Raw genomic sequence first — 27194 nt, 5'->3', positions numbered from 1 at the left:
GCGCACTAACTGTTCCCAATGGGGCAGGTGTGAAAACAGCTGGCCGCCACCTGGTGCTTTCTGGCGTCCTCGGGGCGATCTGCACGCGTGCAGTGGCTCCCCGCGGAATCTGATCACCATAGTGGCCTCCAATCGGAGGAAGTGTGGTTCTCTTGATTTCCGCGGAACGAGTTTGAGCAGACTGCAGGTGCAGCAGCTGCTCTTCTTCGCGGGAAATTTGCGAGTCAAGCGCGACGGTGCAAGCATGAGAGGAGACTAATGCCCCTTTTAGACGCCTGATGCTTGGGGTGGCGCTGGGTGTGCAGTGCATACGCCTAACAGGTGTTCATAGAGTCATCGCTTAAAAGCAATAGCTGCACTATAACGCAATCGCATTCAAGACCAGCTCTCCAGGGTCTCATAGATAAGTCTAACACCCCACAAATATGTCAGCTCCGCATGTAGGCCAACTCCGCAATTTCCAATGGCCACTTTTTCAGGACGTCAACATAGCTTCAATGAGTGTGGTAAAGTTCAATGCATTCTTTTTTTTTTTATGTAATGCCCTTGGGTGCTTGAAAAGTACATGATTTTTAAAATGCTATTGTTCCATTCTACTTTTTTTGTGCGCTAGAAGTATTGGAAATGTTCACTTCGAAAATATTGGAAGAAAATTACTATTCGATTCGAATTCGCCTCGAACCACAAAGAAACACTATTCGCACACGTTGTCTAAAAACCATTGGTCGAAACAGCTTGCAAGTGATTCCTGGAGTCATCCTTAGTGCAATCTTACCATTAGGAGAAGGTAAGTGACGCCAACCAAGTAAAATACAGGAAAAACACGACGTTTCGGGACCGGCTCGGCCCCTTCTTCACGGTGTGACTACGGGCGAGCGCAGCTTGGCTTTTTAAGCCCCTGTGTGGAGGACCTGCGGGTCAATGGCCGCAGCCCATGGACGTAGGATGAGGGGAGAGTCCCCAGGGAACGATTAACATTCTCTCGTGTTTGCTGTATGTGCCACGACTCGAGTAGAAGCCTCCTGCGTGGGTTAGCTTCCGTTTCCAATACAATGGTGCTGTCGAAGTCAATTGGGTGGTCACACCCTTCACAGTGTTCGGCCACGGCGCTGCGTTGACGATTCATGTGACGGACGTCCGCTTTGTGTTGGTTCATCCTTTCCGCGAAGTTCTTCGTTTCCCCTATGTACGACGCCGGGCAGACGGAACACGGAATTTTGTACACGACGCCCTGGGCCTTTTCTCTGGGCTGCCGGTTTTTTGGGCGGGGGAGAAGGCGACCGATAGTGCTGGTCGGTTTGTGCGTTGTCAGCACCCCTTCTTTTCCGAGAATGCGACCGAGCGTCTCGCTCACGCCTCTCACGTAGGGGATGCAAACACGTTTCCGCTTCTGGCATGCGTCTGAGGAAATAATAGACCGGATTTTGTTTTGCCTTTCTTGTTTCCTGATAATGCGCCGGATGAATGAGCTTGGGTAGCCGTTCTTTTGGAGGTCAGAAATGACTCGGTTCTTCTCCTTCCTTTTATCTTCACTTGAGGAACATATGGAGTCGGCTCTCTTCAGTAATGACGTCACGACAGATGCTTTGTGCGGGATGGGATGGTTCGAATCGAAATGTAGGTACCGTCCTGTGTGGGTTGGCTTCCTGTGCACCGAGGACTGCAGGCCTTTGTCGTGCCTTGTAAGTAGGACATCCAGAAAAGGCAGGCTGCCCTGCTGTTCATGTTCAACAGTAAATTGTATGGCCGGTTCAACTGAATTTAGATGACTCTGGAGGTTTTCTATCTCTGAGGTTTTCACCACACAAAAGCAGTCGTCTACATAACGGAGGAATAACTTTGGCTTGGGATTAAAGGAGGAGAGGGCCCGGCTTTCGACGTCTTCCATGGTTAGGTTAGCCACTGTGACTGAAATTGATGCCCCCATAGCAGTTCCGGTTGTTTGCTTGAAAAATTCTCCGTTGTAGGTGAAAAAGGTACTGCGCAGACAGAGGTCGAGAAGGCGACATACCTCATCGACGTTGAGTGGAGTTCTCTCGTGCAGCGTTTGGTCGTTTTCGAGTGCGCGGCGAGCAACGGACACAGCAAGGGGAACCGGTACGCAGGTAAATAGCGACACCACGTCAAACGAGACTAGGCTTTCGTCTTCCTCCACGGTAAGGTTCGAGACAAGTTGGACGAAATGCCGCGAATTCTGTACATGCGTGGGTGTTCTGCCGGCGAGCGGCGCCAGTACCTTGTGCAGGTAGTCAGAGAGACGTCGCAGAGGAGACAGGGTGAAGTCTACAATTGGCCGAAGGGGGACGCCAGGTTTGTGAGTTTTAGGTAGCCCGTAAAAACCTGGAGCTGAGCCGTTTCTGGAGATGAGGCGGAGGTAAAGCCATTTGAAATCAGGATGCCGCTTGAACATCTCTGCCAGGGTTTTGTTGAGTGTTGCCTGAGTGTTTGAAGTCGGATCCTTGCGAACCTTCTCATACGCCCCACTGCTCAAAAGGGCTGACGCCTTCTCCTCGTAGTCGCGTCGGTCCATCACCACTGTAGAGTTGCCCTTGTCTGCCGGGAGTATGACGATGTCGGTGTCGTCCCTGAGACCGCGTAGGGCTTTTCGTTCCAGTTGAGACAGATTGCTCGGAAATTTGGGGGGTACCTTGGCGATGACACCAATCGCTTTCAGGCGGACCTCTTCCCTGACGTGCGGCTCCAGGTGCTGGATCGCATCTTCAACAGCCGCGACTAGTTTTGGGAGGGCGGGACCAGATGATATGTTGAATCCATGTCCTTTTGCGAGAACCGAGGATTCGGGCGGTGTTAAGCGACGGGAGGAGAGGTTCTTTACAAAGCCAGAGTTATGGGGGTCAGGCTGTTTCTTCTGCCGCTGCTGTAGGGCAAACAACTTCTTGTTTTGACACTCACGATGTTTGTTGGCTGCAGTGGAGGCCGCTTCCATGGCAAAGGCGTCCACCCGCGGGAAGAGCTCAGGCATCCTGTGTTCTAGTTGGCGGCGCGCGAAGAACCGGTCCAGCTCCTTTTTGCGGAGAACGGAATGGCACTCGTGTATCCGCGCACTTAATAACTGTTGCTCCGTTTTGGACACCAGCCGTAGGCCCTCTGCGGTGGTTACAGGGCGCTTTAGGCGAAGGCTCACGGGTATCACATCCTTTTCCTTGCAGGTCTTGTTGAAGTTTAGATGTGTCCGGAAGACAGCAATACTCTTGGTAATGTTGACGTATCGCTTCACTAGCTGCATGGTCTCGATGCCGAAGTCTTGGCGTATAGACTCAAAAGAAAACATTCGACAGAAGTCTGTCTGGTTGGGAAATTTAATGTTAGGAGAAGGTAAGTGACGCCAACCAAGTAAAATACAGGAAAAACACGACGTTTCGGGACCGGCTCGGCCCCTTCTTCACGGTGTGACTACGGGCGAGCGCAGCTTGGCTTTTTAAGCCCCTGTGTGGAGGACCTGCGGGTCAATGGCCGCAGCCCATGGACGTAGGATGAGGGGAGAGTCCCCAGGGAACGATTAACATTCTCTCGTGTTTGCTGTATGTGCCACGACTCGAGTAGAAGCCTCCTGCGTGGGTTAGCTTCCGTTTCCAATACAATGGTGCTGTCGAAGTCAATTGGGTGGTCACACCCTTCACAGTGTTCGGCCACGGCGCTGCGTTGACGATTCATGTGACGGACGTCCGCTTTGTGTTGGTTCATCCTTTCCGCGAAGTTCTTCGTTTCCCCTATGTACGACGCCGGGCAGACGGAACACGGAATTTTGTACACGACGCCCTGGGCCTTTTCTCTGGGCTGCCGGTTTTTTGGGCGGGGGAGAAGGCGACCGATAGTGCTGGTCGGTTTGTGCGTTGTCAGCACCCCTTCTTTTCCGAGAATGCGACCGAGCGTCTCGCTCACGCCTCTCACGTAGGGGATGCAAACACGTTTCCGCTTCTGGCATGCGTCTGAGGAAATAATAGACCGGATTTTGTTTTGCCTTTCTTGTTTCCTGATAATGCGCCGGATGAATGAGCTTGGGTAGCCGTTCTTTTGGAGGTCAGAAATGACTCGGTTCTTCTCCTTCCTTTTATCTTCACTTGAGGAACATATGGAGTCGGCTCTCTTCAGTAATGACGTCACGACAGATGCTTTGTGCGGGATGGGATGGTTCGAATCGAAATGTAGGTACCGTCCTGTGTGGGTTGGCTTCCTGTGCACCGAGGACTGCAGGCCTTTGTCGTGCCTTGTAAGTAGGACATCCAGAAAAGGCAGGCTGCCCTGCTGTTCATGTTCAACAGTAAATTGTATGGCCGGTTCAACTGAATTTAGATGACTCTGGAGGTTTTCTATCTCTGAGGTTTTCACCACACAAAAGCAGTCGTCTACATAACGGAGGAATAACTTTGGCTTGGGATTAAAGGAGGAGAGGGCCCGGCTTTCGACGTCTTCCATGGTTAGGTTAGCCACTGTGACTGAAATTGATGCCCCCATAGCAGTTCCGGTTGTTTGCTTGAAAAATTCTCCGTTGTAGGTGAAAAAGGTACTGCGCAGACAGAGGTCGAGAAGGCGACATACCTCATCGACGTTGAGTGGAGTTCTCTCGTGCAGCGTTTGGTCGTTTTCGAGTGCGCGGCGAGCAACGGACACAGCAAGGGGAACCGGTACGCAGGTAAATAGCGACACCACGTCAAACGAGACTAGGCTTTCGTCTTCCTCCACGGTAAGGTTCGAGACAAGTTGGACGAAATGCCGCGAATTCTGTACATGCGTGGGTGTTCTGCCGGCGAGCGGCGCCAGTACCTTGTGCAGGTAGTCAGAGAGACGTCGCAGAGGAGACAGGGTGAAGTCTACAATTGGCCGAAGGGGGACGCCAGGTCGCTATTTACCTGCGTACCGGTTCCCCTTGCTGTGTCCGTTGCTCGCCGCGCACTCGAAAACGACCAAACGCTGCACGAGAGAACTCCACTCAACGTCGATGAGGTATGTCGCCTTCTCGACCTCTGTCTGCGCAGTACCTTTTTCACCTACAACGGAGAATTTTTCAAGCAAACAACCGGAACTGCTATGGGGGCATCAATTTCAGTCACAGTGGCTAACCTAACCATGGAAGACGTCGAAAGCCGGGCCCTCTCCTCCTTTAATCCCAAGCCAAAGTTATTCCTCCGTTATGTAGACGACTGCTTTTGTGTGGTGAAAACCTCAGAGATAGAAAACCTCCAGAGTCATCTAAATTCAGTTGAACCGGCCATACAATTTACTGTTGAACATGAACAGCAGGGCAGCCTGCCTTTTCTGGATGTCCTACTTACAAGGCACGACAAAGGCCTGCAGTCCTCGGTGCACAGGAAGCCAACCCACACAGGACGGTACCTACATTTCGATTCGAACCATCCCATCCCGCACAAAGCATCTGTCGTGACGTCATTACTGAAGAGAGCCGACTCCATATGTTCCTCAAGTGAAGATAAAAGGAAGGAGAAGAACCGAGTCATTTCTGACCTCCAAAAGAACGGCTACCCAAGCTCATTCATCCGGCGCATTATCAGGAAACAAGAAAGGCAAAACAAAATCCGGTCTATTATTTCCTCAGACGCATGCCAGAAGCGGAAACGTGTTTGCATCCCCTACGTGAGAGGCGTGAGCGAGACGCTCGGTCGCATTCTCGGAAAAGAAGGGGTGCTGACAACGCACAAACCGACCAGCACTATCGGTCGCCTTCTCCCCCGCCCAAAAAACCGGCAGCCCAGAGAAAAGGCCCAGGGCGTCGTGTACAAAATTCCGTGTTCCGTCTGCCCGGCGTCGTACATAGGGGAAACGAAGAACTTCGCGGAAAGGATGAACCAACACAAAGCGGACGTCCGTCACATGAATCGTCAACGCAGCGCCGTGGCCGAACACTGTGAAGGGTGTGACCACCCAATTGACTTCGACAGCACCATTGTATTGGAAACGGAAGCTAACCCACGCAGGAGGCTTCTACTCGAGTCGTGGCACATACAGCAAACACGAGAGAATGTTAATCGTTCCCTGGGGACTCTCCCCTCATCCTACGTCCATGGGCTGCGGCCATTGACCCGCAGGTCCTCCACACAGGGGCTTAAAAAGCCAAGCTGCGCTCGCCCGTAGTCACACCGTGAAGAAGGGGCCGAGCCGGTCCCGAAACGTCGTGTTTTTCCTGTATTTTACTTGGTTGGCGTCACTTACCTTCTCCTAACATTAAATTTCCCAACCAGACAGACTTCTGTCGAATGTTTTCTTTTGAGTCTATACGCCAAGACTTCGGCATCGAGACCATGCAGCTAGTGAAGCGATACGTCAACATTACCAAGAGTATTGCTGTCTTCCGGACACATCTAAACTTCAACAAGACCTGCAAGGAAAAGGATGTGATACCCGTGAGCCTTCGCCTAAAGCGCCCTGTAACCACCGCAGAGGGCCTACGGCTGGTGTCCAAAACGGAGCAACAGTTATTAAGTGCGCGGATACACGAGTGCCATTCCGTTCTCCGCAAAAAGGAGCTGGACCGGTTCTTCGCGCGCCGCCAACTAGAACACAGGATGCCTGAGCTCTTCCCGCGGGTGGACGCCTTTGCCATGGAAGCGGCCTCCACTGCAGCCAACAAACATCGTGAGTGTCAAAACAAGAAGTTGTTTGCCCTACAGCAGCGGCAGAAGAAACAGCCTGACCCCCATAACTCTGGCTTTGTAAAGAACCTCTCCTCCCGTCGCTTAACACCGCCCGAATCCTCGGTTCTCGCAAAAGGACATGGATTCAACATATCATCTGGTCCCGCCCTCCCAAAACTAGTCGCGGCTGTTGAAGATGCGATCCAGCACCTGGAGCCGCACGTCAGGGAAGAGGTCCGCCTGAAAGCGATTGGTGTCATCGCCAAGGTACCCCCCAAATTTCCGAGCAATCTGTCTCAACTGGAACGAAAAGCCCTACGCGGTCTCAGGGACGACACCGACATCGTCATACTCCCGGCAGACAAGGGCAACTCTACAGTGGTGATGGACCGACGCGACTACGAGGAGAAGGCGTCAGCCCTTTTGAGCAGTGGGGCGTATGAGAAGGTTCGCAAGGATCCGACTTCAAACACTCAGGCAACACTCAACAAAACCCTGGCAGAGATGTTCAAGCGGCATCCTGATTTCAAATGGCTTTACCTCCGCCTCATCTCCAGAAACGGCTCAGCTCCAGGTTTTTACGGGCTACCTAAAACTCACAAACCTGGCGTCCCCCTTCGGCCAATTGTAGACTTCACCCTGTCTCCTCTGCGACGTCTCTCTGACTACCTGCACAAGGTACTGGCGCCGCTCGCCGGCAGAACACCCACGCATGTACAGAATTCGCGGCATTTCGTCCAACTTGTCTCGAACCTTACCGTGGAGGAAGACGAAAGCCTAGTCTCGTTTGACGTGGTGTCGCTATTTACCTGCGTACCGGTTCCCCTTGCTGTGTCCGTTGCTCGCCGCGCACTCGAAAACGACCAAACGCTGCACGAGAGAACTCCACTCAACGTCGATGAGGTATGTCGCCTTCTCGACCTCTGTCTGCGCAGTACCTTTTTCACCTACAACGGAGAATTTTTCAAGCAAACAACCGGAACTGCTATGGGGGCATCAATTTCAGTCACAGTGGCTAACCTAACCATGGAAGACGTCGAAAGCCGGGCCCTCTCCTCCTTTAATCCCAAGCCAAAGTTATTCCTCCGTTATGTAGACGACTGCTTTTGTGTGGTGAAAACCTCAGAGATAGAAAACCTCCAGAGTCATCTAAATTCAGTTGAACCGGCCATACAATTTACTGTTGAACATGAACAGCAGGGCAGCCTGCCTTTTCTGGATGTCCTACTTACAAGGCACGACAAAGGCCTGCAGTCCTCGGTGCACAGGAAGCCAACCCACACAGGACGGTACCTACATTTCGATTCGAACCATCCCATCCCGCACAAAGCATCTGTCGTGACGTCATTACTGAAGAGAGCCGACTCCATATGTTCCTCAAGTGAAGATAAAAGGAAGGAGAAGAACCGAGTCATTTCTGACCTCCAAAAGAACGGCTACCCAAGCTCATTCATCCGGCGCATTATCAGGAAACAAGAAAGGCAAAACAAAATCCGGTCTATTATTTCCTCAGACGCATGCCAGAAGCGGAAACGTGTTTGCATCCCCTACGTGAGAGGCGTGAGCGAGACGCTCGGTCGCATTCTCGGAAAAGAAGGGGTGCTGACAACGCACAAACCGACCAGCACTATCGGTCGCCTTCTCCCCCGCCCAAAAAACCGGCAGCCCAGAGAAAAGGCCCAGGGCGTCGTGTACAAAATTCCGTGTTCCGTCTGCCCGGCGTCGTACATAGGGGAAACGAAGAACTTCGCGGAAAGGATGAACCAACACAAAGCGGACGTCCGTCACATGAATCGTCAACGCAGCGCCGTGGCCGAACACTGTGAAGGGTGTGACCACCCAATTGACTTCGACAGCACCATTGTATTGGAAACGGAAGCTAACCCACGCAGGAGGCTTCTACTCGAGTCGTGGCACATACAGCAAACACGAGAGAATGTTAATCGTTCCCTGGGGACTCTCCCCTCATCCTACGTCCATGGGCTGCGGCCATTGACCCGCAGGTCCTCCACACAGGGGCTTAAAAAGCCAAGCTGCGCTCGCCCGTAGTCACACCGTGAAGAAGGGGCCGAGCCGGTCCCGAAACGTCGTGTTTTTCCTGTATTTTACTTGGTTGGCGTCACTTACCTTCTCCTAACATTAAATTTCCCAACCAGACAGACTTCTGTCGAATGTTTTCTTTTGAATCTTACCATTTGTATGCTTGTGAGACACGCACGCAGCTTGCGCCTTGTATAGGGTTGATATGCATCTATGTAAAAGTAGATAGCTATGGTGGGCTTATTTTATTGTCTGAACATAGCTGTATGTATGAGCATATCACATTTTCTAATTTACACTCGTATGTTTATGTAGCTAATTTGCCATGTTATGTTTTTTTTTTGTACCTCATATATATTAACTTATGTTAAACCATATAGATATATTGTTGCGGTTATAGGCTTGGACAAAGAAGATGACGAAGTATAGTGCTTGTGTGGGGTGGACGAGGAGGACGAAGTGTGTTTGGGCGCCGGCCCTTAGTGTAGGCTCTGTGGTGATGTAGCATAGCACTATGTTGGCATGTGAGCTACAGACAAGCACACATTAGTTGTCTTGCTTGCATCTTGACCTGGCACCGTTTTGCTTTGTTCCGGAATGTGACCTTCGTGGTTAATGTTTAGTGTATGATAACTTGGTGTGTTTCCTTATTATATTTTTTTCTTGTGTATATTACAGAACAGGGAGATGATAAGCTAGAAGAAGTGGAGTGTTTGAAAGGCCAGGTGTGCCTGCTGTATGCAGTGCTACTCTATGAACGGCACCGTAGAGATATTCACATGGAACGGAACCGTCGGCTCCTAGCCAAGGCCAAGAAGATTCTGGCTCTCGAAGAGGAAACTGCTGCCTATGTGAGCATTTTTTGATGCATTGGCCCCGTGACAGTGTTGTTACTGCTTCAGTTTAGGTTTGCATCCAGGGGTTGGGATGGGTGTGATAAGAGGCAGTGCCCCACCCCTCTCAGTAGGCACGGCAGGGCGCACATTTTGTCCTGTAATCTCCCCCTGCTTCCCAGAAGACACGAACCGGAGGGCACTTCCATGGAGTTTGCTGCTCGGAGCCACTGCACTACCCCTTAAGTGTGAGACTGCCCTACGTGGTTTGTGTTGTTAAATGTGCAAGAAACGTTACTGCTGCTTAAATTTGTGACTTTTAATGAATATACAGTGTAATCCACTTATGACAATACCAGATATAAGGATATATCACTTATAATGATCAAATTGCCCCTGTGCAAAATTAACTGTGTATAACGATACAATTATCGGTAAAATAACCGATACAACAGTAGGATTCTGGCCGCCTGTAAGGTGTTTACCGCCAAAATTTGTCTGAAAGTTTGATAAAAAATAAAATAATTTGAAGCGAATGACGGAAAGACTCTGCAAACGGATCGGCATGGTAAAATCTGTGAGGGAGCGTTGCCTACGTCCTTGGAAATCAAGCGCTATCACCGTTATAATCGCTAGAGAAAGGAGCTTGCTTAGCCGCTGCCGCCGCCACGTAGCGCTGTCTCGCACAACCGTAGTTTCTGCCCGTTTGCATTCAGGAAGTGGGTAAAAGTGCTGGCGACAAAGCTAAAGCGATATCTCTGACCTCCCCCCCCCCGCACACACTTTTGGCGTTGAGATGGTAGAAGGTAATACTTGCACGCATGGGAAAATATGTCAGTGAATTCTTTTTGCTTTCTTTTTGCCAGTCCAGATATAACAGTAGTTGGTTATAACAATCAGATTTGCCTGTTTTCTCAGTATTGTTATATGTGGTGGATTGCACTGTATTATGTGTAACCATCCAGTGCTGTTGGTGGTTAGCTGATAAAAGTTGTACACGGTCATTGTGCATGTCACAGTAGGGTGTCCTGATGAGAGCCTTGTGATATTCAGCTCTGGAGTATGGGCCTTATGTATTCAACTGCAGCGTAATTATCAGAAGTAGTGCTGCTGCCAAGCTTCTGGCCTCAAGTGGGGATGCATTGAAGGTTGTATACAATAGGCAATGTGCAGTGTGTATGCTCTAAGTCTATGTGCAGATGACACTGTAAAAGCAATGTGCAGTTACATAGATTACAGTCGCCGACTGATTTTTTGGACTCGGCAGGACCCGGAAAATGGTCCGAATAATCAAACTGTCCGAAAAATGTGTGAACTTCAAAAAAATAACTTTTCTGCGAAAAACTGGCTTTCAAAATTGTAAAAATAGCCGCTGCCCATGTTCCGCCTGCAAACAATAATATTCGACTGTATCTGAGCCATGGGCATGCTTTCGTCATCTCTGCACCATCTCGTGTCACAGTACCAGACAGTGCGACACGGCCGCAAGTCATGCCGGGAACAAATGCACTCGCCATGCGAAGCAACAACAGTCAGTTTGAATGGGGCAACGACGCTCGCGAAGACAGAGAGGTAACCCACGGGAAGACTAGAGCAGTGAGTGTCTCCGAATGCACTCCCCCTCCCCACCTCTACCGCGTTTGCTGCCCCACACCGCAGGGGGCGTCATCAAAGCTGCGGCGGACGCTGCAGCTGTCCCGCTGTCCCATTTTCAATGTGGTCGTGCACTCTTTGTAGGCCATCTCAGTGGCAACGGAGAGCGTCCCATTATCTCAAATGGCAAAGATGGAAAACAAATAGTCAAGCCTATCCAAGCCAGTCCGTCCGATTCACTCCATCAGCGGCCACCAATTCTGTTTAAATCCAAGATAACGCCTTTCACGGCATTGAAGAGTGGGTTGGTTGTGACAGCAATGCCCGCTCGCGTCTGTGTTGGGCCAAAATAACGAACTTTTGGTTGAGAAACGATCTCCACAGTATTGCTGGCGTCTATTTTAATCTGAAAAATCGAACTTTTAGACTCCACTCAGTCCGAAATATTGGTCATGAAAATGTACACGTTCCTATGAGGTGCGCGACGGTTCCTCAGCAAGTCCAAAATTACGTAAGTCCGAATTATTGGAGTCCGAATAATCAGTCGGCTACTGTAGTTTCATCTGAGTTGCTATTTGTTGACAACCAGTGAGGTGGGTATTGAGCTCATGGAGTGGCCTAGTTCTCTTCAGCCTGAGCTTGGTAGCTTACAACTCATGAGCATTAGACTCCGTACTCTATCTGATGAAGTGTGGCTACCAGCTTACATTGCATCACATCGGTGGAGCTTTGCTGCGCTATGCCGAAGGTTAGAAAGTTGAGTGCGAGATGTTCACCATTACTGATTTTGATCAACACAGCAGTGTTTCACACTGAAGCGTTTCTGGTGTGCTTGATGGTCGTGATTAGTTTGAGGACACAGCCATGTCAGTGGTACATCTAATTTCTAGCCATGCAGGTTGTTTTGTTCACATCGCATCAGCTCATTGCTACCTTATTGCATTGGTTACATCCTAAGTTATAATTTTACTTTAAAGGTATGCGATAGAAAGATGGGATGCGCACATGAGACAATCACAAGAAAGAAGACGGGACGGGCGCAATCCGTCTTTTTTCTTGTGATCGTCTCATGTGCGCACCCCATCTTTCTAGAGCAATATGAACCAACTTGCCCAACAACACATCCTGCTGAAAAGGTATGCAAGCACAGTAATGTTGACAGAGGTGGTATGGTGTGGTTATATCTTGCAACGTTTTAAATTCGCAGGGAGCTTTGAGAGCTGATATGCTGGTTACTGGCACATGGTGTCTGCCCTCCAGTATCTGAACATCATCTGTATCAAGGCATTTAACTCTGTATGTGCACTAATCTACATGCTGGTATGCCTTCATGTATGTGATCTTATCTTTTCAGCTTTCAGGTTTCATGTAGGGTAATAATCAAAGCTTTCATCTTGGCCTGTCATGGTGTTGCCTCGTCTCTTGTGTTTGTAAAGGCTTTCCTCATGAATAAGTGGGGTGACCTTGACTGTCCATTGACAGCTAGTTTGAAGAAAGCCAGAAGAGACCTCACTTGCTACTGTCCATCAAAACCATGAGATAAAGTTTGACTTTTTGGGTCTTGGCTCTTCTTATTGTGTTCTAAAATGTCCAACTGTGAAAGGGAAAAAGAGAAATTTTCCAGATTGACAATTTGAAATTTATGGCAGTAAGAGAGCCAATTTTTTTTCTTTAGCATGCGAGAATTGAGACATCAGCGGAGGTTTTATTTTGGGAAAGGGTAGAGTTGGATGCGCGGGTGTTGGGTGGTGTATTGAGGGTAAGGTGGGTGGTACTTCTGAAGGGCGGAGGCTTCTTGCTTGGGCTTGCTTCCAACAGATATTAGATTCATCAGATTCAGGCTTCCACTGACATCAGAACTCCGAGGAGTTCTTGCAAAAGCGCATGACTTCCGGCGTACTTTTTGGCATGCAGCTCGGATAGCACGTTTTCTTTCCTCTATATTCGCGCATCAGGTCGGTTGCATCATGTCGGTCAGCCCGGAAGAGGGCTGCAGAAGTGTCTTCTGAGTTGAAGAACAAAAGCTAGGAGCAGGTCCAGCGAGGTCAAGCTTTGTTGGAACAAGGGAATTTTGGCCTTGCTGATTCACTTCGCGAGCTTGATGAATTGGCAAAAAATTTCACGAAGCGTTGAGATACAGTTAAACCTGAATGTAACGAACCTCCATATAGTGAATTGCTCAATATTACAAAGTTTATAAAATCCCCAGCGCCGCCCCCATTGAAGCGCGTGTATTTCAGACCTCCATGTAGCAAAGGTTGAACTTTGCTGAACTTGCGTGCAGGCATTTTCAGAGCTAATAAAATGTTTTGTAATTGTTTTCTGTGAACACCTTCATCTGTTTTTTTTTTTTCTTCCTAGCTACGCATGGTTGAACCTTATCTCTTTAGGAACAAACTCTTCCTTGTGACTCCTTTATTCCGCTCATGCTGCTCCCGGGTTGCTCCAGGATTATCTTTCTGATACAAAGGTGCTCCAAAATGGATATTTTTCTGCTCCAAAAATTGCTCCAGAACTTGAAATGCCTGGACCACCACTGATACATGCACCAGCTGTGTGAAAATGTGGGCCTTCCAAGACCCATTGCCCAATCAAAAATGAGGTGTATGTTTACTACATTATTGTAGATACAAGATGTTAAAATGGTTTGGCTCCTCTCTGAATTGCTTGCTGTCTTTTGTATGTGCATCTACCAGTGTACACCGTTGGAAGCGCAGCTGGCGGTCAGAAATGTGTTTGTATCTTTGACAATTGTTATGATGCTTGGATAGGTGCAGGCCAGGCAGCTCACGTTACGACTGTTCTGCATGTTCTTTACCTTGTTGACTTGATTTTCCAAAGCGTTGTGTTATGTTCGGCTCTTCTGATATCATATTTCTGCCTCTGTTTCTGCAGAAGGACCAATTGTATTTGCTAGAGTTGGAGATAGAGAATTACAAGGAAAGGCTGCTGAAGTCCTCTCAGGAGGCCAAGAAAGAGAAGGCTGAACTGGAAGGGACCATAAAACTGCTGGAAAGCAAGACGGCGTAAGCATTCTTGTTTGCTCTGTCAGTGCTCATGTGGAGTGGTTCATAAAAGAAAACACTGTTACCATATCAAGGTTCATAAGGTCTTAGAATTTAGGTATGCTAGGAATGGCTCTGTAGGTTGTAGCTGCATGATGCAGGTGCTAAAATGCAAGTGCATGAGTGTGGTTTTGCAGTGCTGAAATGGCTCGTTCACTGAGATTCTTAATCGACGAATTTTCTAAATCAGTGCTCATAGAAGGCACCCGCAGACCAGCTGCCATTTTTTTTCCTTTTAGTGGGTGGAAAGTAGGCAGAATGCAATTTTTCTGGTCGTAGTGATTGTTGTGCTTAGAACACTTTTATCCTGCCTGGCACGGAGATGCAGTTGAGAATTCTGTCTGTGATGCAGGGAGTTGCATATGAAGAATGAAGCGCTAACTCGAGAGAACAGGTCGATGGCAGAGCAAGTGCGTCACACAGAGTCGGCAAGGGCTGCCCTTCAAAAGGTTGGTGTCCAGTTTCATTCTAACCTTGTCTACTTATTTTGGCATTAGGAATGATGGTTGCTCATTTTGACTGACCACCAGCCGTGCGGACATGGTGAATTTTCTCTCTTTAATTTTGGGTGTTGCAGCATTACTAAATTAAGGATGCCCAGTGCTTAAATTCAACCTTGGCTTAGTGCATGAGTATTTTCAGGCTTTGTGGAAATATTCAAACCTTTATTTTGGTTTCCCTCTTAAAAAAGGCAGAGCAAGATGTCCAGTGGGAGGCATTGACAAAACTCGTGTGGAATAGTGTGGAAGTTATCTAATGCGATTTATATTTTGAAATATGGAAGAACATACCACAACCTCATTAAGCCTCATTCAGTGTGAGCAAGCAGTAAATCCTGTACTTTACTGACATATGCAGACACAGCCAGCTGTGTTAGACAGTCAGTGCAGCAGCTCATTTGAGTGGAACTTGGAAAGGTGGGAACTTGGAAGAGATCAAGATTTCGCATCCGCCTTATCAGAAAAACTAGACAAGATGTTTTGGGCTGAGAGATTATTTAGTGGATTAAGGGGGTTTAACATCCCAAAGTGACTCAGGCTATGAGGGACGCTGTAGAAATTTCGACCACCTGGGGTTCTTTAACGTGCACTGATATTGCACAGTATACGGGCCTCTAGAATTTCGCCTCCATCGAAATTTGAGCACCGCAGCTGGGATCGAACCCACGTCTTTTGGGTCAGCAGCCGAGTACCATAACCAGTGACCCACTAAATAAATCAATTATTTAGTTGTTGGATGGTAAAAGCACTTGTTGCTTGCCATGGTAGGTATAACTAGGGCAGAGAGAAATTTTGGAGCCTGAAATATTCTGAGGTACAAGCTAGGAATATAATTCCAGCTAAAAGAGATTTTACATAGCCCTCAATGTCGAAATGGCGGGCAAAGATCCAAGGCCTTGCATAGACTTACTGGCATTTGAACTTGTTGCCAGTTGACCAGCCACATGTGCCGTGTGGCTTTCAATGGAGCATTCTAAACTGAAAAAAGTTGCTTAGCCAGTTCATTATGCATCAGTATAATTGGCATTGATTGCATGAAGTTAAATTATCTGCTTCTTCCTGTAGCACATCGTGCCTTTGTCTTCAGTTATACCAACTTTTCTTCAGTTATACCAACTCGCCCAACAACTTACCTTGTCTTCAGTAAGCAGTCTGCTCTGCTTGAAGCAACATACCAAATACAAGTAGCTAGTTTGTTTTTCATTACAATGCAGAGAATATGTAGGTCACTCATCGCTGGCTTGCAAAGCCTTGAAAGTCTGGTCAAATCACTAGCTTCAATCGTGAAGTTCTTGAAAGCAAGTGGTACATCATGAAGTCTTGTTTGTGTACTTGATTTGTATTCTCATTTTCCTTTCAAGATTCATTTAGTTGCATTACAGAGCTTAGATTGTCTTACACTAATGATGCATATGTAGGACACTTGACATGCACACTCCATCTTATATATGCGTACGTGTGTCCTATGACCAGGTCAGCTGCAGTCAAGGCATGAGGACTTTGAAAAAATATGGAGGAAGAAATAAGGGACTGCGCAGCATTATTACTGTCTCTTTTCGAGTCACCCCAACGACACTGCGGCAGCACTTTAGAAATGCTCCCAAAATCATCAACCGGAACAAAGCTTCCTACGCGTTAACATACGCAGTTTCCCTCAAAGCTGTGGCTGTTTAATGCTGTGTCACACCACTGCTGCCACTGCCACACCGCCGCTGTTTCGTGCTGCCCATTTCTGTGCCACCTTCTTTCCATGTTCTTAGCTGCCTTCCCCTTTCGCACATGTGTTACCGCTGGTAGCTTTTCCTAGCAGCTGGTGAGTGTGGTGGTGAAAGTCGAAAAGAACAGCAAGAAGAGGAAATTCACATTACATTGATACCTTGATTACAAATATAAAGAAATATCTTCTGAAACCACTGAGGTGAGGAAAAAACTTGCTATATATATTTATACAAGTGCAGTAATCGGGTGATTCTGATGACTATCACTAGGTGCTTTCTTCATTGATTGTGTATGATAATGGCAGTAATTGTGTTGAATTTTTGGGCTTAAGAAAGTACCTTAGTCTACTTGCAAAGCAGCTAACTTAACATTTGTGCCTGGCTTCTTATGCCATTCCATGGGCCTGACTGTGCATTGGGCAGGTAGTGGATCGCAATGCTAATGACCTGATGGAACTGGACATGGAGCTGGAGACAGCACGCAGCCGAGCTGCCATGAGCAACAGCTACAGGCAGCAGGTGGAGTCTCTGCAGAAGGAGCTGGTATCACTGGGCGAGATGTACAAGCGGCTGGAGGCACGCTTGCAGGCCAGTGAGCCACGGCACCAAGTCGAGGCAGAACTGGCCATTCTCCAGCAGGCAGCCCTCAGCGAAGTGGCAGGTGAGCATTTTATCGCTTGTATTTGTGTATTTAATTGGAAGAAATGTCACAGGGTGGCATTTGTCCAACCAGAGAGCACTGTAATTTTCATTTTGCTGTCTTTCAGATATAAAACATCAGCTAGAAGCCAAGCAGGTCCAGGTGGAATCGCTAAGCACCAGAGTGAAGCAGCTGGAGGCAGCTGTTGCAAACAAGGTATGGAAGATGAGTTTTAGTACGGTGCTTGGTTCATGGGGCAGTTTTTTTAGAGAAGAATGGAGAAATGAACATGAGGTAATGTTGGAAGGTGTCTGATGGTGATGAACAACAGCAAACGTCTTGATTCGTAATTATTGACACCTACAATCGCATTTTGCACTTAATGCATCTTGCTATTTTGCTAAGCCAGATTTTTCTACTACCTTGTGCATAGCCTTGGGCCTGGGGCCTTGCCAGGGGTAGGAAACTCCGGCTAGTTTTGGTTTCAACTACTTTAGCGCACCTGGCGACTGGAGATGAACGGATGCTTAAAATTGAATGATTCCTCCCCATGCTCGTGGCGCGATAAGGCTATGGTCGTGGCCGAATTGTCTGAGTGAAGAGTTCGAAGGTGCTTTTTTTTCGACGGTGCTGGTTCGAATCCCACTCGAGGATGAAGTTTTTTTTTTTTGCTGGATACCGTTGTCATGATGATGATGCGACGCTCCTGTTGGCTTCCCTGTGGCCGCTATGCGAGGAATTAGGCGCTTACTTCTATATTTGCTGGACAGTGGTGTATAAGGAAGTTTCCTACCCTTGGCCTTGCTTTCACTAAGGCCCCACACTGGGGAAGGGTGAAAGTTCGGAGTGGGACGATTTGTTAGGAGGTGCGAAGAGAAATAACGGTGGACAAGGTCAGTGGAAAAGACAGGGTGACACCATTGAAGAGTGGCTGGTAGAGAGCATTCTGTGGACCTGTTACTCTACCCATTCTTTCCAAATTTCAACCTCAGTGCCTAAGGGAAATTTAGTGGGAGGGGGTGCCACTTTTGTGCTTCTGCGTGCTTTTACTGCCGGACTGCATGACTATGGGGACTAAGTAATGTTTAAGAGGACAAATTTCACCTTCTTTGACAGCCAGATAGAGTCACAAGTAGATGAAGCCAGTAGCATGTTTGGCACATCTGGTGGCCAAAGACAAAACTGTACCGCTGTTTGTGTGTGTAGGCAACTGGGCGGCAGTTCATCAAGTGTCATTTCCTCTAATGACAGTGTTTGAGTGCTCCTGTCTTGAGGCTGGTAGTAGACCAAGACTTGCTCAGCTCTGCTGCTTGCCTGGCAGGTTCTGCTGAGCTCATGCATATTTTATTTGGCACTAGGTGCACTGAATGCAAATACTGTATTGCCAGCGTAAGTTTGTTAAGGGGAAACGCGGGTCTTGAAATGGTAAAAAAAATGTGTATATTTCAATTTTTCAAAATTGGGATTTCGGGTTCAGTATACATTCAGTAAGTACCTACATACAAAGTTTCAGGGTCTCATTCGACCTCCAACTAATCAAAAAAATTTATTTAGTTGGCAGCTCTGAACCCTAAAATAGGGAGTTCAGAGCAAAATGTGGCAGAACTTCATACCCGTTGCTACCTGCAACCACATCCCCAATGAACGCCATCTTGGTCTTGTTTGAAAGCTGGCACTCTTCTCTATACTCCATCCCAGTAGTTCCTTGCAACACTACCAAAACTGCGATGGGTGCACAGACAACTATTTGGCGCTGTGGAATGTAGTGCCAGTATAAAATACACATTTGGCGTATGGTATAGCCCGCTTTAAAGTGTGCATGTGGCAAACGCTATTCAATATTGAGCCTTAACGTACGCTTGCGTTACTTGTGCTCTTTCTCGAGTTTTGCATGCGTGACTCTTGCGTGCTCTTAAACATTGTTTCCAATGTTTCCAAAATGGCAGCGCCCTTTGATGCAAGGCCCCTTGCCTTGGACTGAATTCCTCATTGTTGCGGCCGTATTCAGTACATTCACTGGCCATAAATGGAGCACCGGACTTTCGCTTCGTCTCATCTTGCCTATAATAAAGCGTATGAGTGATAAATTTGTTTTATTTTTTTCACAGTGATGATTCTGCCGCTTTTAGTCCTAAGAAAAGCGACGATTTCTTGACAGAAATGCTTCCCACTCTAACCGCCAGGTGGCGCCACTAGGCTGAACTTGTCGTTCTGTCAATGTTTGCATGCGCTGAACTAAAATCACGAATGTGACAAATGGCGTAACGTCATGTAAAATGCTTGCGTTTAGCATACGTAAGCATGCATAGGAAGATGGTACGTAGAGAGCGTCGATTTATGCTTTTCTGTAACCATATCTATGTACTAACATGCAATCCTGATTGGCTGAGGAGGGCTCTGCCTTTGGTAGTTTTGCAAGTTAGTTATAGGATGGAGTATACATCCTGGTATTACTATTTTGAAATCTTCTTTGAGTGCCTGCATTCCATTGTTTTTGGAGTCCTCTGCTATGAACTCTGAAGTGCAATTCAGATGCGATTTTCGCAACTTGCACTTTTTGCCTAGATGACTATCCTTATTAAAGTTTTTGTTTTTATGGTGCAGTTTAAATTAACCTTATACTGTTGAATTCAAAAAGATTGGTTTGGTTTTATGGGGTTTTAACGTCCCAAAGCGACTAAGGCTATGAGAGACGCTGTAGTGGAGGGCTCCGGAAATTTCGACCAACTGGGGTTCTTTAACGTGCACTGACATCGCACAGTACACGGGCCTCTAGAATTTCTCCTCTAAAGAAATTCTAGCCACCGCGGCCGGAATCGAACCCGCGTCTTTCGGGTCAGCAGCCGAGCACCACTGAACTGAACTATGTAGCTGTGATTTTTTTTATGGCTGAGTTGAACATATCAAATCTTCAGAACAGTAATGTCATCTAATTCTATTTCATGATTGTGGTGCTTCGACGTAACTGAACATTTTTGTATGATGGTATAATATCTAAGTAACAAAATAAATAGCATAGCTGTGCATGGCAGGTGTTTGGGTACAGCTTCATTGAAATTGTAACCAAAAATATTGAAAGTGTTTTAACGACTGGTAAGAATGACCTGATTAGGCTTCAGTTATTTTTTCGTAAAATGGAAACTAACATATACTGAAAATAATTGCATTTTTGGAAAAGGGAGGAATAAATATGTGTGCACAGCTGATTTAATTATGATATCTTAAATAATAAAAATTGTTTTAGTACCAACATCTCTCTTTTTAAAAGGAGGTTACTAAATTTGCACAAGCTCTAAATTCGTTGTGATGTGAGAAAATTACTTATTGCACTTGATTGGAGACCTGATAGCGGGCAAGAGAGCGCTCATGTCTGCTTTAAAATGCTGATGAAGCAAGTTCCCTATATCCCCTCCCCCCCAAACACACTTTTTTTTTTCCTCCATGCTTGTTATGCACCACAAGATGCCTCCACTGCATGCACACTCATGTGTGCCTTATTTTTTTGTTTACATGGTGCTTGCACCAGTCGGAGTTTACCCTCTTCAATATTACGGCTTTGTGGATAACCAAGCTTTGTTAACAAAGTTAACCACAAAGCTTAACCAGGCATGATAGGCCAATTGGTTCAGATGTTGGCACAATTGCACTTCCAAATGCTGCAATGCCTACCTTCGCATGGTGGTGCATAAGTTTTGCAAACATGTCATGGCACAGTCGCGAGGTGGACATCTTATTATAGTTGTGGGCAGTCAGCCAGGCTAGTGGGTGGTGGAAACATTTGCTGCCTGCTCTAAGGAGAACCGTAGTTGGCCGAATTACTCTTCTGTTGTTGTTTCCTTCAGTAATCTTTTTCTCTCTTTTAGGATGGTAGGATTCATGACCTGACGGAACAACTTCAACGCGTGGATGCCATTCACAGGGAGCAGCTGCAGGTCTGTGTTGGTACCAGTCATTTCTGACTTTTTTTTTCCTGTGGCTGGTTTTTCACAATTATTGTTTTGTTTCTCAGGCTATATGCTCTTGAAACATCATGCGGCTGTGTTTTGGGTCTCCCTATATAGTTATAAAGATTTCATTTGCGCACATCTGAAATCAGGAAGGCAATTGCAACCAGTGAATGTTCCCCCACAGCAGTCTGAAATCTGCAGGTGTTCATTGTGATGCAACACCACAGATTTGGCCAAGTATGGCACGAATACTTGCCCATGCCCCTAGACCAGGCTGGGCTTATTCAGTGGAGGAAAGGGGATCATGGTGGTTGAGCCAGCGCTGCGTGTCTGGACCTTTAGGCGCAGCGACAGAGGTGACGTCACTTTGGCCCCGGCTTCTTGTCGATACTCCTTGGCTTGCCCATTCGAATTGGCTGGTTGCCTTCTTTTACACCGTGTCTACTCTCCGCTGTCCATTTTCTTGAATTTCATTTTTTTGTCTTCACTACCTGAATTTTTTTGTGTTCTACATGGCGGCTGAGGGTATGTGCAATAGCCGAGCTTGATTACTTCATATACAGTCAAACCTCGTTATAATGAACACGGATATTACGAATTATTGGCTGTATCGAATTGGTCCCTAAATATTTTCAACAAACACATGCATTTCTTACTTTATATATAGAATGCAGGTTACCATAAAACGGATATATTGAACTGCCGAGCGCCAAGTTACGCCTGCTCGGATGGCAGACGGCAGGATTTGCCTCACTACATGGGTAACTGGTGGTGGTTCAACAAGCGTTAGCCCCATGGTTCATGCTTTATCTCACATTAGCTAACAGCACCACGGAAGATATATTATTGAGAACAGCAAGTAGCTAGGTGGTCTGCACCCTGCTGCGGTGGCTCAGTGGTTATGGCGCTAGGCTGCTGACCCGAAAGATGCGGGTTTAATCCCGGCCGCAGCAGTCAAATTTCGATGGAGGAGAAATTCTAGAGGCCCGTGTACTGTGCGATGTCAGTGCACGTTAAAGAACCCCAGGTGGTCTAAATTTCCGGAGCCCTTCACTACGGCGTCCCTCATAGCCTGAGCCACTTTGGGACGTTAGACCCCTTAAACCAAACCTAGGCGCCTGTTTGCGCCTCTCGCTTCCGTAGATACGTAGTGCCCAAGAACCAGCGATATGTTTGGTTGTTGTAGCTTTCCAGCAACCATCTTCTGCTCACGTCGACTGTCACAGTGCCGAAGTGGTGGAAACAGCGATAGTTTTCGCCCTGGTGTCAAATTTATTATACAACACTGCTGTAATGCGAAGAAGCCACTCTAGCTGGCATTTTAGCCGCTACCGCTGCATGCTACGGTGCTTTTCAGGGAAGCCAGCCTAACTGGCATTTGCGGCTCGGTTTTCTGTCACCTCTGCAATTGCTGCAAGCAGCTTCTAAACAATGCTAAAGCTGCGTAAAAGGTCTCTCCAAGTTGCCATTCTTTTGCTGATCAAATTTTACTTCTCTAGCTTGAGTTTTTGGTGAAATTTTATATTACGAATTTTGGCTATATTGAACTATTTTACGATTGTTTACTGATTCACTATAATGAGGTTTCGCTGTATACAGCCATTCATTGTAGTGATGTATAGTAGACATGGGCCGAACCTTTTCAAGATCCTGCTGCATTCCACTGTCTTCTTGGTAGGTGCGTGGTTTCCTTTCCAATGTCTAGCGTACCTAATTTTTTCTCCTGAATTTCCTTTTCTTGCATTTGCCGTTTTGCTGTACTCTTGTAAAATGGAGCGCATTTCTGCACTACATGAGTGGCCTGAGGTCAGAGCATTCATTCCCGCTTGGTCAAATTGGCAACGCCGACCAGACCAGTCTGGTTTGATATGCGTAGTAAGAGGACAGTGTCCACAAAACGGGAGCCTGAACAGGTTTGCCTGATGGCTACAAGCAACCTGCACAGCCATGTCACAGTCATGTTTTCTTGTATGGCAGATGGTCACAAGCTACCACCCTTTCTTCTGTTCAAGGCGAAAACAATCCCGACAAAGGAAAAGTTTGCATCTAAAGTTATCGTGCAGGTGCATGAAGAGGGGTTTATTAATAATGGAACTATCCTCGAGTGGTTTCACCTTTTGTGGTGTAGGCGTCCGGGTTCATTGCTGAGCACCCACGATACCCCTTCCGCAGCCAAATCAGAGACCATGTGAAAAAAGCACTAGCAGATGCTGGATGTGACCTAGTCATCATTCCAGGAGTATTGACGCCTACTGTATAAATTCGTGTAAAGTTCACATTTTCTAAAAAAAATTCTGGCGTGAATTTCGAAGGTGAGGCCCATACACAAAATTAAAAAACAACCTTAACCAATTTTTTTCTCAATTATCTAGTCCAAAACAGGGGGCGTGGCCTATACACGGGTGCGATCTTTACTCGAGATTATACGGTACCATGAAACCTCATTAATCTGAACTCATTAAGACTTCGAAAAATATTCAAATTAACTGACCGCAGCAAAAAAAAGTGGACCGAAACAAAAAATTTCGCTGTAGGAACGTACTTTCTTTACTGGACGAACTTTGTGATTATCATATATTTCTGTGTAAAGGTCGACCGTCCAGGTCATACCATTTGCTGGCCAAAAAAAAAAAAGTTGACTGCAAATGTAGTTGACGCATACCAGCCCCCCCTTCCTCCCCGCCCATGTACTTCGTCTCGCCGCCACATTTTGTTTTGTTGTTTCCCGCAGAATTGCATCACTGGCTTGTGTGAATGCAAAGAAACAAACGCGTAACGTGTAACAATGTAGTCCCAAGGACAGCAGTCCGAAGCCAGAGGAGAACAAAAGTGAAAAAGCAGCGTTCCACCCCGCCTCCACACTTGCGCGCGGCCCTACTGACTAGCAGCATGCTGAACTGCAGACGGTTCTGTACTTTCAGATTGCGGCACGACGCACACCTTTGAGATTATCAGATTTGGAAGTTTGCCCTCGCGCTACCTTCCGCTCGTCCAAGGAAGCGACTGCCAGCGCGAATGATCCGGATGAATGGCGTGAAATTAGAATTTCCTTCAGCAGAACCAATTTACGTTCGAATTAACAACTTTTTTTGACACAAGGAGCCCCATTCGTCTTTCCGGAAATGAGCACCAGCATGGGGCACATAATACCTGATGCTCGTTCAAAATTACCTTCGACACCAGAAATAGGCCGGCTCTTGCATACAGGTCTACCCCGAGCTTTAGGATCATCATTTTTTGAAGAAAGGCCGACCTAACCCTCTAACCACAGCATCTTTCTCAAAGAAATGGCGCAGGCTGGCACTGCGTACAGTCACTCATCGCGGGCACGTTGCAAGAATGATTGTGTCGTGGGACACTCACTGACGCCGTTAGGGCCAGGAGGTGCTTCAATGTCAGTACCCCCCCTAGGTGCTGTGCCTTGACAAATCACTTAGAGTACATTACTTTGAGACTGCATGGTATCCACGCCTGTGTTGCAGTGAAGCACATGTTCTCCTCTGCAGGCATGTGCTACAGCGGTCTGCCAGTCGTACCAGATTTGTTTTTGTTTTTGTGCCAAGAGTACTAGAGTTGAGGTGCTTCCCATATTGAGCATCGGCGTTACTAATCAGCTGCACTCTTTAGCACTGCCTCGCAGCTGCGAGGGGCCATCACTTCGTCGGTCTGCGGTGAAGTCGGGATTGGACATCCTCTCGTAGCACTTAAGATCTTCGTATTAACCGGGGTGGTGCACGCTGCCGCTTCGAATTATCTGGTCAAATTTGCATTATAAATTACGGGACCGCAGAAATTCTTCAGATTATCAGAGTTCAAGTCATTGAGGTTTTATTGTATTCTTCAGCCACTGGACGTGGCGTTGAACAAGCCATTCAAAGACTGCATCGATGCATTCTACAGCAGCAAAACCCGAAGCACCAATAGGGCAGCTGAAGCATGCTTCTTTGAGCAAAGTCGCGCAGTGGGTCAATGATGCCTGGTATGGGCTGCCAACCGACGTGGTCTGTGGGGCGCTTTCCAAGTGCGGCATCTCAGCACCACTTCCAACGACCAACAGCAGCAGTTGCTCACAAGGTGGTGATGACCGCAACTGCGTCCTTCTCGCAAACAGCGACGAGTCGTAAAAGATGCCTCGTGGGCAAATAAGTATTTCTTTGCATGACTTGGTCTTCTAAAAACCTTGTTGCTGAGCTAGGGCCGCAGGTGATACAGTGTTCGACCTATATTCTGAGTCAAACTTTTCTTTCCTCGAGGGGGAACGCAAGCTAGGGAGGTTGACTTATAGTTGGCAATATATGGTACTTCCTTCATTTTCAATCCCCGCGAAAACAACCCACACGTATGTTCAAATTTTTTTTTTTTATGCTTCACCTCTTTCATGGCGGGTCATGGCAGGTGAATGCCTCTGCATTTCAGCTGTTCATGTTGCGTGCCCCTATGTTCAACCCATTGGTATGTTTGCACATGTGTGGTTGGTTACGAAACATATTATACAACCACAGTTTGTTGAAAATTTGAAAGAAGTAGCCAAAAAATTGTGTTATCTGGGAACATATTAACCGGAAGGAAAGTTATGTAATTCTGTGGGTCATTTTTATTGCCCCTGATTTTCAGCGTATGAACTGGGAAAGTATTGACGAGCTTCTCCCGGAAGGAAAATAATGTAATCAGTCATGTAACTGCTGCAGCAATTGTGCCAAACTCCACCAAAAGTCAAAGCTTGCTACATGCTGCTTCATTATGACAAAATATGAGCAATCTGTGCTAAGCCTACGCCAAAACTCTATATTTACTTAGGAACAAAATTCTCAGGCGCTATGTGTTATCCTTCATGAACGTATGCATGCTGCATATCAAGCTGGCCGGGCCGGTTGTCACCACGCTTAAAGGGCAACTGAAGCGGTTTTAGAATTCGATGAGTTTAAGGTTTCCGAATGTGCGAAATGTGCTGGTAAAGCCTGCGAAATCGTTTTGCTCTAGCATTTGAAATGGTGACGTAATCGCCGAATAAAGTCGTCGTCGGCGTACAGGCTTCTCTGAAGTGCACAGCGACGGCCAGAGGCCCCGATAATGACGTCACGTATGACGGCACTACGTTTCCAGCGAAGAAATGGTTATTCCATGGAAGAAAACCGACGCCATCGAAGGCGAAGCTCACAATGCATTGTTTGGCGCCATCTGACGACGCACAGCAGCATGCAGGAGTAAGCAGCGGTCATCTGAAATTTCGGCAACAATGACGTCACTGCCGAGTTTCCTCACACTCCTCCAGCGTAGTGAGGAGAAGCCTAAACATCGTCGTGGTTTTAATCGACGATTATGTCACCATTTTAAATGGTAGTGCAAAAATACTTTGTATGGTTTATCTAGAAGATTGATAGATTCGAATTCTAGAATAACCTCGAATTATCAAAAAACCGTTTCAGCTTCCCTTTAATGAAAACAGAGAAGCAAAGTAGGCCTGCAGCGCACAGGGATTTACTCTAGTCACCTGACGGTGTGGAGGGCACGTTTGAAATGCACAAATGCACATGGCAAAAACATTCACAAACGGAGCCAGTCTTGACTTCCACATCCTTGCTCTGCTGAAGATGAGAAACTGCACGCAGCCGTGAAGTTCTCAGTGGGCGTCGCTTTTGTGGTTCGCTTTGTTGCTGTATCAAAAAGAGGCAGATAGCCCTGGATAATTTTTTCACTCATGTTGAACTGTCTCCCTGCTGTGTGGTTCCGCTTCTCCAGCGCACATTCAGTGACCTTCAACATCAGTTTTGCATCATAGCTTTTCCGCCGCATAGGCCCTATGGAGTAAAAAGAACACACGACGCGCGCAAAGCCATAAAGATTAGATGCTGAAATCGAAACTTTCGAGAATATGACCAGACTGGATGCTGCGGCGACGCACTTTTTGTGCCGCCACCGCATTCAGTCCGGCTGTTGCAAGATAGTGTGATTCTAGCCATAGGACAGCATTTTAAAAAGTTACAGCATAGTGCTCTGCTATCATTAACCGCATCTGCAATCTGAGCATGCACAAATGGCCCTGATGAGCGCACACCGGCCACTGCGCAGGCGTAGTTGGGTTCCTGGCTCCCCGCGTAAGCGGATCACGGTAGCAGGTCGTGTTGTGCTAAAACTGTATAATAACTCGATTCTTCTTTTTTACACATCGGATTTCTTTTCAAGCATAGTTACTAGGAATGGCAAAAGATGGTGCGTGGTGGCACGTTATTTTTTAGTGCAAATGAGT

General features: G+C 47.2%; 1 protein-coding gene across 6 annotated transcripts in view; it reads left to right on the top strand.

The window, feature by feature from the left end:
* Tsc1 (tuberous sclerosis 1 protein hamartin) overlaps positions 1 to 27194 on the top strand; it is an 85731-nt gene that overhangs the window by 46581 nt on the left and 11956 nt on the right. For 4 of the 6 annotated variants that reach the window (XM_089583196.1, XM_089583194.1, XM_089583192.1 and 1 more), the window contains 7 exons: positions 9330 to 9502; positions 9667 to 9732; positions 13973 to 14103; positions 14495 to 14591; positions 16784 to 17021; positions 17128 to 17216; positions 20864 to 20932. In XM_089583196.1, the coding sequence (XP_089439322.1) occupies positions 9330 to 9502; positions 9667 to 9732; positions 13973 to 14103; positions 14495 to 14591; positions 16784 to 17021; positions 17128 to 17216; positions 20864 to 20932 (863 nt within the window). The remainder of the gene's footprint in view (positions 1 to 9329; positions 9503 to 9666; positions 9733 to 13972; positions 14104 to 14494; positions 14592 to 16783; positions 17022 to 17127; positions 17217 to 20863; positions 20933 to 27194) is intronic. The other 2 variants (XM_089583193.1, XM_089583195.1) reach the window with 2 other exon arrangements.

Source organism: Amblyomma mixtum, chromosome 3 (assembly GCF_055824585.1).
Source record: "Amblyomma mixtum isolate Tamu chromosome 3, ASM5582458v1, whole genome shotgun sequence".
NCBI classification, from domain to species: Eukaryota; Metazoa; Arthropoda; class Arachnida; order Ixodida; family Ixodidae; genus Amblyomma; species Amblyomma mixtum.
The sequence above is the reverse complement of the archived record's forward strand: the minus strand, read 5'-3'. Positions and strand labels throughout refer to the sequence as shown.